This window comes from Macrobrachium rosenbergii, chromosome 49, assembly GCF_040412425.1.
Source record: "Macrobrachium rosenbergii isolate ZJJX-2024 chromosome 49, ASM4041242v1, whole genome shotgun sequence".
In the NCBI taxonomy this organism is placed as follows: Eukaryota; Metazoa; Arthropoda; class Malacostraca; order Decapoda; family Palaemonidae; genus Macrobrachium; species Macrobrachium rosenbergii.
The window spans coordinates 25,923,606-25,936,105 of record NC_089789.1 but is presented as its reverse complement, the minus strand read 5'-3'; the positions used below and the strand labels follow the sequence as shown (position 1 = coordinate 25,936,105).

The following is a 12,500-nucleotide window of genomic DNA, read 5'->3' as shown; positions in this document are numbered from 1 at the left end:
TTGCCATAAAAATAATATATAAGGTGACAAAAATATGACTCCATTATTTGATACTACTCTAAAATATAAGAGCACGATGTGTTTTTATCTGTTTTTTGTGTGTAATTTCTGCGACTGCCACCAAGAGGAAAGTGTATGAAGTACACTAATTCTACTCAATGCACAAAAATGTACCTTGTGGATAAAATGTACACAACGTACCAAATGTATCTAATGTACCCACATGCCAATTGTACCTAAGTACATTGCATAAGAAACTCCCTGGGCTAGCCTCCCTCGCCACTGGCTTACATATACAGTACGCAGAGTGAAGATATACCTATGTCCAACAGAGCCTAAACGTTGATTTTAGTACCCACAGACTATCCAGCCCAGGATCAGCTCTTTTGCCAGTGCCTGGAAGTGAAGTTTGTTACCTTTTACCAGAAGACTATAGCCCCTATCCCCTCTTTTATTATAGCAGTTTTTGAGAACAAAAGTTTCATGAAATCTTTTTTTAAAATGAAGGCAAGTACAAAATTTTAATTGCAGTTTGATTTCCTTTAGTGAATATGAAAGGGGCAGAGGTCGGTTTTTCTGGTAGCCCAAGGCTGCAAAAACAGCTATTACTCTCAACAGAATCCTATAAAGATATCAAAGTATATCCTTATGTACGAGATATACCTAAAACATGATTTGAACAATCAATTTTATGTTTATCTTGCCTTAATATAGACAAGGTTTTATTACGTTAAATAGTGGAGACAGGTTGCATAAAAGATGATATATTGTCTGTTAATCCCTCCTGGGTTCATATAATTCTTCATTCACTTTTTTGTCAGCTCGATTCATTTATACTATCTATTGCCAACTGTACGAATATTTTTAGAATACGTTCATTCAGATTCTTTTAATTTTCTATCCTTTCATGTATTCATCTGTCCCTTCATCTATTTAACATTCATCTGTCCCTTCATCTATTTAACATTACTCCTCAGTAACCTCAAAACCTACCTGAAGGTTGCCCTACTGCTGATGTATTAGAAGGAGCTTCATTATTTGTTGGGACGTTTCTCCTGGGGGTAAATCTTGGTGAGACATTGAAGTGCTCTGTGTTGTCCATCTCATGAAGGTGGAACTTTTCCGCTGTAATGGAGTCTAGTCTAACGGTTCGTTCAGGTCTAAGGTCTTGTAGGGTGAAGCAGGGGGTCAGGTCAGGCTTCATATCCTGCTGAAATAAATCAGAGTAATTTTAAGTTAGTTGATGAGATCATCTAAGCTATCAAGGGAGAGACGTTCAAAATCTCCTCAATAAGGTTTTACACGATGAATTTCTCTCGTCTTTAATTCTGCAAGAATCATTTGAGCTGATTTCTGAAGTTAAGACAAAAACAAAATGTTCTCATTTTGAAGTCTCATTCACTCCAAACACCAACCAAAAGATTTTTTCTTAACTATCTCAGTAACCAAAGTCTGGATTCTAACCTAATCATAACGACCCATTCTCTTTGCTGAAAAGCTAGTAAGGCAAGTGGTTATATTCTCTAACAAATGCTGGTATTGAGGTCTTCTCCCTTCATCAGAGTCATAGACGCCGTCACAAACAGTCCTTTCTTTTACTGTCTGTCACCATTAGAAATGTCTGCATTTTACACATTTGTACCTTTAACACATCTTTAAAATCTTGACAGCGTCACAAACACTACTTTTTTCTTGCCATACACTTCCCTACTACACGTGGGGTAAATGGTCATTAAACTTTAGTCCGGCAAAATTATAGGTCGTTTTCCCACAATATATGACCGTTATTAGGCATATCTGCTCTCACTTATTAAAAATGTCTATTTTTCTGCATTTTTCCCTTGTAATGTATGCATGTACTAACTCCGTATTTACAACATATAATATATAAAGATATATATATGTTCATTAGATAACTGAAAAATTTCGGAATGAATTGTTTTTAAAGAATTTTTTCCTATTTATACATTTACCGTCCTCCCTCCATTACTTAACTTCGACATTTCAAACAATAAAAGGATGATTAAATTCCTCTGGTTTCTCAAAATCAAGGGCTGCTATTTCGCAAGTTCACTTTTTCTTCATTAGTGAGTATTTGTGACAAAAAGCGATAGAAAGTTAGATTGCATCGTACGGTCGGTCAGAAATGTAATCTGATTTAAAACATGGTCTCTGATTGACTGGATGGCCGGGTCGCTGGACCATGAGCCAAGACGCACACCTTCTCTCTCTCTCTCTCTCTCTCTCTCTCTCTCTCTCTCTCTCTCTCTCTCTCTCTCTCTCTCTCTCTGTGTGTGCGTCATATCGTTGCACTTGCCCATTGCTTACTCCATTGCTGTTGACTAAAGTTTCAGAAGTCTGTGCACAGTATGCTATCTACTATCAGAGGTCAATATATTATCAGAATCACTGTACACAACAATTTATGACTTGTGGAAAACTGACACAATTTCAGAAAGTATTACCCGCTTGAATTTTGGCTGTGTTCAATTTCAGTATTAGTGAAGTTGCCCTACTTTAGGATTTGGTGGTGTCGTAGATGACTACAAAGAATGATGGCAGTGTATCCCGCACAGCAGGCTTGAGAGAAATAAGCACGTATCTTCTCAAGTTAATTGAACTCCACCTCCAGCCAGGAGGCATGAGAAAATCTAAACTACTCAAAACTTTTATATGTTCTTTAACTAAGAGCATACTTAGAAACATTTGTCTGAGTCACTAAGTTATGAAATGAATATACGTTTTCTTCTAAAATTAGGATTTTTGTAAACATTAACTGGTAAACGAAAAAATCAAATACATTAAGAAGCCACATAGACTACAAGACAACACTGAAGCTTAATCAACTTTTAAGCTCTCTCTCTCTCTCTCTCATTCTCTATATACTGTATATATGTATGTATGTATATATAATATATATACTCGTATATATATACATATATATATATATATATATATATATATATATATATATATAGTATACAGTATATGATATATATATATATATATAATATATATATATATACATTATATATATATATATATATATATATATATATATATATATAAAATACTGTAACTGAAATCAGTCTAAATACAAAATTAAGAAAAAAAAGTGAATGGCAGGTCAGTTTAACAAGCGAAAATTTAAGAAGGCCTGCTGGACGAACCGTATGTCTCTGGATAAGACGTCCCTTAACATATCTGGCAGAAAGTATATTTCAGCCAATTTCACTCTAGTGAAAAATAGATCATTATCCACGAAAACCATTTATTGCCAAGATCCGCAAGAAATCACACGCGCTGAAACTCTGCCTGAACGAAATGTTAACTTGACGATTGCGGACTTACATTCAGCAAGATGTTTTTCTCTTCCTGGGCCAGAACCGGGTTTTCGAAATGCAGGAAGACCAGCTTGGACAGGCCGCCCAAGACGATCTTCTTGATGATATGGGGCACCTCGGTCCCTCGCACTCCTCGGTGGTGGATATTCAAGGTCAGCACAGACATCCCCGACGCGAAGCTGACCAAGCAAATGGTCACTCCGTAGTACATGCCTGAGGAGGGAATTTTAAACCCGTTTCGATTACAGTTTCACGCGGAAGTAACCACGGTGCTCACTATACTGATTGCTGTAAACATGCTACTTTTTAATTTTAATCATACTCTTGAAAGTAACATGTTTGCAATGATCATTATGGTGTGCAATTAGTTATTTCACCTTGTGCTACTATAAACTACACTTTACCATTGTCTTCCAAACTTTTAATATCTACTGCAAAAAAAAGGAAAAAAAAAACAGCGAACGTAATGGATAAATACTACAAAAATAAATGAGTTTACAAAATCATTATGTTGTTTACTGGCAATGCTACTGAATGTAAATTTATAATTCAATAACAGTTCAAAATTGAGCTGCGACCTACACATCATTAAATGCAGTATGTTTGCAAAAATCTCAGGCTTATATTTTTGTTTTGCCGCCCGCGAAACTAATTAAATCAGAACTCAAATTTTATTTCCAAACCTTTCTACGACTTGTTCCATAAAATACGGAAATTTATCGTGGACGAATTGACAGCACGATAAAAAGTAATATTTACAACCATGATCATCGCAATGCGTACTTTTTGCTGTAGCGGCAAGTGTACCGATAATTAAAACACCAAATTCTCTCACTCACTGCATAAAAAAACCGGAAAATATGATGCCCACACTAACAGTACTCCGAAAGTAACATGCTTAGAGCAATCATTGAGGTGCTCATTTTGTTAATGTTGCATGTGGAACTATAATTAAATTTCCGTCCGAAATCTAATTCCAAACTGTTCCAACTTTTCTCCTTATTGCTTTAGATTGGACATTAATATTGTCAGGGGTCGGATAAAAGTTCATTGTAACTAAGGGTTACCGTGCAATAACCGCTGACTAATTGATATTTATGAGGTAAGGATATCTAAATATTCATTGGGTATTCTTTGTAAAAATATAGTTGATAGGTACTCATACCATAATGTTTAATAAAGGTTTGATGTACAAATACAGAATTTCTGACCATTTATGATTGACATCTGATGGTGATTGCATCAGAATCTGCTAAAAGCATAACTGTAAAAATTTACAATTTTTTGGCAAATTGACATTTGCGTCAAATTTGAAGTTATTTAATATTCACTCCGAAAGCATGTAAATCAGTATATGCAACAGGTAGTATTTGAACAAACAACCAGTTATGTCATACAGAATTCCTACTACACTAATTATTTCTAGAAATATGTATTCGTGTTGACGGATGTAGGTACCACAAGAAAAAAAAATCTTTCCACTTACTTATCAGCGGCGTCTTCTCCGTTGGAGGCAAACTCTCTCTTATGGTCATGAGGAACACCGTCATGGAGAGAAGAGCTGAGATTCCCAATGTTACTTTTTCTCCGGATTCGCTTGGCACGTAAAACACCAGGAGCGCTTTGCAGAAAAAAAATTTTTTCTTTACATTCTAGTTTTCAAAGAATGCCATTTAATTACAAATAGACTAACAAACAGGCACACACACACACACATATATATATATATATATATATATATATATATATATATATATATATATATATATATATTACTGAAAGGACCTCATTCAAACTGGATGGTGTACGCATACGTGATAATGTGGACAGTTTGTCCAAGAAAGCTTGTAACTTTTTCTGAATAAATACTCCAGTAGGTACCATCCAGTTTGAATGAGGTCCTTTTAGTAATTCTACTATTGCACCCTTCCGGCCTAATAATGCAATTATCCTTGCAGTTTAATACATTTTTATCTATTTATTAAATTATTTATTAATTTTTCTTTGTATAAGTTAGATCCCCTCTTTCTGTATTTCCCTTTACCTTCTCTTACTTCCTAATAAGCACCACATTCTTGGAAGCTTGATTATCAAGTCAATGGCCCCTGTGGGCTTGTTCTATATGAATAGGGTTCATCTTCTGAATAATAATAATAATAATAATAATAATAATAATAATAATAATAATAATAATAATAATAATAATAATAATAATCTGGACATTCCTAAAATAGATCAAGATCACAGGAGAGACTAAACGAGATTTCAAGGAAACTATCCCACCACTTGAAAGTCTGAAAAAGTTTTCGTAAACATGGCGAACTCACCTATGCCGTTAATTAGGACGCAAGGTAAGATGAGATTGAAAACATAGAACATCGGTCTCCTTCTTAACTTTATGGTGAAGGTGATATCTGGATAGGGCTCCGGGCAGCACGAATAGTAAGTTATGTTCTTCATCGCTGTGAATTCTATCAGGTCGAATTCGCCGTTGCTTTGGTAGTTCGACATGTCCCCTTCGTCCATCTGCTTGATGAGGTCCAACTGCAAGACACAAAAGTTCGGTTTGAAAACGAAAGTTCAGCTTGAAAAAACGTTTTGGACAGAGTGTAAAATATGTTGCGCTTTTTGAATTGCAAACATTTTCCATGAATATATGCATACTATAGCATTTTCTGTGTCAGTCTTAAAGACTAAACCTTGAAAATAAATTCAAGGGAGTTTTTTTTTTTCAAAACAAGTCAATGTTTATCAAAGATATTCCGTTTTCTCCTTTGGTCTTCTATATCTTTATTCTTTATGTTGCACACTACATCGTAAAAAAAAAAGAAGAAGAAGAAAAGGAAAAAAATATGAACAGAAAGGGGGTAAATATTGTTCTTCCATCATTCATTCCTACCCCACTTGCGTTCTAGAATCTACTAAATCGTCCATTTTTAAGAGAGGAGTATCATTCATTCTCCCCTGACTGTTTCTTACCTATAGGTAGGGTCGGAGATGTTTTACTGTCACTGTAATGAAAAAATGTGGTGACAAACTTCCCTCTTGTGTATCATTACACAATGCGGGGAATGAGAGAGGGAAATGAATACGTACCATACTTTCTCGCACTCCTGCACTTCCTGGATATGAAGTGCTCCCATTCCACAACCACTTTCAAGTTGCGCCTCTCTTTGTTCTACCTAAAGCTTTCCTTAGGTCCATATACGTTCAATACAATTTTTTTTTCCTTTATTTTCCAAGTTCTCACAACTAATAGGACACAGTGTGCTCTTAGTTTACGTTTTAGGAGACACTGAAGTAATAATATTTCAATGGAATATGGATAGAGAAAGGCCAGATTAGAAGTGGTCAGGAGACACAAAAGAAATAAAGTATATATATAAAATATATAAAACATCTGCTTGCTATTTAAACCTTTAACTCATTTCATTGGTAAAAGCGAATGTATCATTATCTCTGACATCAGAATCGGTGGTATACGGTGAAAAATTATGTATTTGAAGACGGTTATATATTATATTTGAAGACGGGACAACAAAAAATACATTTGGAAAAAGTAAGATCGTATGAGAAAGAGATGGAGAATGTACAACTTGGTGAACACCAAACCATAGAGCAACTAAGATCTACAATGGTTATCATAGGTGTGCTCAGGATTGAGCAAACAGAGACCCTACATTTGATAAGAAAATACGCGTTAAGTTTAATGACAGCTTTGGGAAAGGTCAAGAAAAGCAATCCTAAAGATTTGGAGAGAGAGAGAGAGAGAGAGAGAGAGAGAGAGAGAGAGAGAGGAGAGAGAGAGGTGAATACTATTGATTTGGTAGATGTATCCAAGATATTTGGGATTATTAGTTTAACTGCCAAGAATTGCTTTTACACGGGCCACTGTCAGACCACGACGGATTTTCTAAATACAATTTGATATTATCAACATGTAGACATTAGAAAAACAAATTAGATCTCAGCCCCAGAACTTTGTGGCTTCATCGAGATAAACAGCCTTAGGAAAATGTTAACAAAACAGCATATAGTGCACAATTTTGTCTTCTAAGCTAAGGTTCACTGGTTAAAGAAATAAGCAGATAACATTTACTGAGGAAATACATTGTTTTATACCCACACACACACACACACACACACACACAACACACACACACACACACACACACATATATATATATATATATATATATATATATATATATATAAATATATATATATATAAAGATAGATAGATATGTGCAAGTATACATATGTATCAATGCTGAATTAAAAAAAAAAAAAAAAAAACGAAAAAACAATTGGAAATTGCGTGGACATACAACACAGTCAAACTCTGATGAAGAGTCTGGAAGCATTCAAATAAATACGAAAAGAGCTGCCTACCTGGTAGCCATCATAGGTCCAAGACGCCCACTTCATCTTACACGACTGGATATCGAAGGGGAAATGCTCCACGTTCATGTCACAGGAGGACCTGTAGATGCCGTGTGAGAGCCACGTCACTTCCCCCGCCGAAGTGACGATCACGTTCGTGTTAATGGTGGCTGACGTGTACTGGGAGTCGGCGCTGATTAAAAAGAAAAAAAAATGAGGATGGTTGGAATGACAGAGAATATAGCGTGGGAACGGATGAGAGGGAATTTGAAGAACTGAGACGAAAAGAGTAACGGTTTGAAGATTGTACAATATAGAAGTAAAATGGTATAGAATTGTTATCAAGTATTACGTGAAAATATTTTGAAATCAAAGCAATAACCAAAACATTTGGAGATGATGATCACTGACGAATTTGTCATTGACTTATTGAAGACGGTCAGAAGAGAGAAGGAAAAATTGTTTTTGTTTCATGCATATAGATAAACACATGTAAAACATACATACACACACACACACACATATATATATATACATATATATATATACGGGTTTCTCAGTAAGTCTTTAGGGGTGCGGTTGCTAGCCCCACGCCCTTTTTCTTAACCCAAGCAGGTGTTGGTATACATCTACAAGTTGGGGGGCTTGTTAACTAAAGTCTAGCAGCGAACGTGATCCGAGCAATCGTCAGCTAAGTAAAGGTAGCCTTATACCAGCACAGACCGATGCCAAAATGCGGCCTATAACTGGTGAGTTAAAGGGAATATACTATCATTTATTTTTCATTCTCTCTTGTCAATAAATAACGATCCATCTCTTTACTAGTGTCAAAACTTCTGTCTTTTCAGTACACCTTACTTTTTCAATTCCAGCAATAAATGGAGTTTCATAAATGTCAAATAATTCGTCCGAGTTATCTATACAACCATTCTGAAGTTTCCCAACAGTTCGTACTTTCCTTGAAAGCTTTTCCCTCTTTGTTATTCTTCCACTTCAAAACCTTTCCAGGGACCCCTCAGTCATTTTAAAAGCTATTGTTCTCTTTACAACATTCATCTCATATTTGATCATAACATCTCATATCTGTTACGATATCCCTGTAAGTTTTCTCATTTGCGGACCTTGCGAATTTCTAACTCCCCAGTTTCTCGCGTTTCACCAGAACGCATGTACGAACGAACTGCCTTTAAAAATCTCCATGCACATACATCTCCCATCCTGAAAACTTGAGCTTGAGATATACATCTTTCGTCCATCTTTTGACTTTCCCCCTCACTTCAACTTTAAAGCCGTAAAAACTGAAGCATAAACACCGCAGCCTCTATTCAGGGCCACATTTCTATACCTCTTTCTCCTCTCTGTTTTACCACCAAATTTCCCTCTTCACCTTCCTCCTGCAATATATTCCCGTCCACTTCAATAAATGCTTATCAGTCACATATTTTTTTCGCATTCTGATCGCGAATGATAAGTGGTTACAATGTGGATGATATATGGAGGGAGATGGCTTAAATTCCTTAATGCTGAGTAAATTACGATCGACATGGGTTTTAAAGCCAAAAATCAAAAGCGACATGATCTGGGAACTACCAGAGGGGAACAGAAATACAGGATTAAGTTGAGGACGGGAAACAAATTAACGTACTGGAAAAGGCGACTCTAGAGGCTGGCAGTGCCGGTGACAAACCGCAGATAAGAGCACAGATGGTGAAGTCTGCCCTATCAATAAATCGATAAATCCATTTTGTAAGAAAATAAGTCTCGCCGTGTGTAGAAAAGTGGTAAGTTATGAGGAAATTAAGTTAATTATTAGTGAATGTTTAAAAAAAATAGTGTAAGGTAACTTTTGTATGTTCATTATTCTGAATTCCTGTCAAAAAATATAAACCGAGCACTCCAATATAATTGAAAAGAGCATCTACGGTACATAGATATTTTCAGTTACCTGGAGGGATAGTAAAGTCGACCTGAGTGATATATGAAAACTGTATGTATTTGTATTCTACAGCAAAGAAGCAATAGATACGGAGAATCAGACTTTTGGGAAATGTATTTTGGAATCAGCTTTCCAAAGAAATAATTACAATCGCTAAACGATGTCTTCTCCTAGATGCAGTCATTCACAGTAAACATGGAAAGCCTTCAGTGTAAAATCATCGTTGCCTTAACTAAAGTACGCTTCTTGCTGGTAGACAACCTGATCAAAAGGGAGCAATCAAAGAAACTATAGGACACGAGTGAAGCGCGAAATAGCTCGCGCAGTCCAAATCATCAGAGCTATGTCACTTTCATCAAAGATAAATTGGTCCTCGCTTGATGCCAAGTCTGAAGTCTTTTTTCTTTATCTACATTTCAGGATAATGTCAATTCTTGTTGTTAGATGAAACGTGAAATATAGACGACCAAATATACTTTTCAATTAATCATTCCAGTATTTTTCTAAGTGAGATGAGACTGACGTGACAATGAAAGAATACAGAACTGGAGAGAAGCTACAGAAAGGGTGGTCATCGCCCCCACGGTTATTTCTTGATTGAGCCATTTAATATCCACCCCATTATGCTCATGTCTGTGTGTATGTACGTATGTACATTTACACAGACACAAATATATACATACATATATATATATATATATATATATATATATATATATATATATATATATATATATATATATATATATATATATATATATATATATATATATATATATATATATATATATATATATATATATAGGGTGGTTGAGGTTCGATTCACGAGCGAGGCGGAGCTATTTAAGCAAGTTTAATTTAATCTAATCCAGTCTCTTGACTTATGCAGAAAATTATCTACCTGTAGTTAGTCGACTTTATTGGGTCTCAGTTAAGGCGCGTGGCTAACAACTTCATTCTACGATATTTTCAGAAAACCTCAACACTGGCACGATTGTCGTTCAGTATTAAGATCACAATAAACGAAAATCATTAAAATAGTTTGAAAAAAAGCATAAATTCCGAAATAAAAGAGCGAGCGAATTTTTTTTTTTTTTTTTTGAGACTAGGTTGGGGCTGGAAGCTGATATTTGCGATGAACAAGAATATGAAAGTTTTTACGGTTTTAGTTTACTGCAAGTTAAGTTGAGCCTCGAAAATTCAGGTCTGTAGCTATTTCAGATTGGGAGAACTGGGTCTTCAAAACATTGTTGCGTACATATACCGTATAAGTATACATTCATTCATATATACATGCACACACAAATACATACACATACATATATATATTTATATATATATCTATATGTATGTATATATATATGTATGTATATGTGTGTTTATGTATGTTTGTATAAATGTATATGTGTGTGAGTGAGCGCGTGTATGTACTGTGAATATGAATTAATAAAAAAGTCGAAAGTCTCGATAGCTCCTTTTATTTTCATGTGTTGATCTCTTACATTCTTCAGCCACGAGACCTTATATACTTTTTTCCTACATGCGTTTTCCTCAGTGCCCTTTTCTTGACTCCCACCTGCCGCTGATACACACACATATATATATATATAAGTATATATATATATATATATATATATATATATATATATATATATATATATATATATATAATGTACAGTGTGTGTGTGTCCGAGACTGGTGTATTATATATATATATATATATATATATATATATATATATATATATATATATATATATATATATATATATATATATATATATATATATATGTATGTGTGTGTGTGCGAGACTGGCATACCGTAGTGTTAGAGGAATGCGCTCATATTTGTAAGAGCTGTGATTCATGCCTGGCTTATCGACACCATTCCACTCAACTGCTGATGTTACAAGAAAAGGAGCTTTGGGGGAAAAGGTACATGGTACAAAGTTGCCTATTTGGTAACCCTGAGGTGCAGAAGGTTAGCAGAAACCCATACATGAAAAATAATGTTTGCTTCAAACTTTGCCATGAGTGTAGAATATGTCAGAATGTTTTATGATCTCGGGATCATGGCATCAGAAACCGGCATCACAAAGATAAAGTAAGAATCGAAGGTGTCATATTTCCACCTCTGAAAATATGACGCCACACTTGAAAAATTATGGTAATTTTATACGTGAAGTAAAATTGCTGAGAAAGATATGCGGGATTGACCTACAGTCATTTTTCACTCTCGCTGTGAGAGATCCATAAGTCATAGTGGGTTTTAAGATTTCACAAGTGAAAGATAATTGATTATTGCATATCAATGAATATGTCAGACTCCAACAAGTCTGAGGGTATCATGGTCGTGTTCTCGAAACCAACGAATCAAAAATATATCCTGTTTCATGTTTACTGTGATCGCAATTCGTGTAGTGAGTGAGAGAGGCAGCAACTTCGAACGTCGACTGCAAATATTCTGCTTTCCCGTCTTCCCTGTCATTCATCTTCTGTCGAGCATTCCGCCGCCAGCAATAACAAACAATATTGCAATGGCGCAATATTTTGTGGATGATAATCCATTCAATAGTGGTAAACGGTTATCTATGCATTATGGTGTGTCAGAATACGATGTAGTTGTGTTGTAATGAGTATGTAGTGGATCACCTGAACGCACAATTTTTCCGTGACTTTACAAATTACTCAAACCGCTGCCTGCAACAGTATTTATTCTTTTAATCCCAAATCCGACTATAATTGACGATATTCGTCACTGCTGTCTGTATATTTGTGCCGTTCAAATAACACTGGCAATTGTTTCCTGTTATAAACGAAATCGAACGCACTTTCGAC

General features: G+C 35.3%; 1 protein-coding gene across 2 annotated transcripts in view; it reads right to left on the bottom strand.

Annotated features, from left to right (window-relative positions):
- LOC136832188 (neuronal acetylcholine receptor subunit alpha-10-like) overlaps positions 1-12,500 on the bottom strand; it is an 87,761-nt gene that overhangs the window by 9,618 nt on the left and 65,643 nt on the right. The window contains exons 5-9 of one of the 2 annotated variants that reach the window (XM_067092948.1): positions 7,737-7,920; positions 5,672-5,888; positions 4,831-4,965; positions 3,352-3,557; positions 994-1,210 (exon numbers count right to left, since the gene is read on the bottom strand). In XM_067092948.1, the coding sequence (XP_066949049.1) occupies positions 994-1,210; positions 3,352-3,557; positions 4,831-4,965; positions 5,672-5,888; positions 7,737-7,920 (959 nt within the window). The remainder of the gene's footprint in view (positions 1-993; positions 1,211-3,351; positions 3,558-4,830; positions 4,966-5,671; positions 5,889-7,736; positions 7,921-12,500) is intronic. The other variant, XM_067092949.1, reaches the window with a different exon arrangement.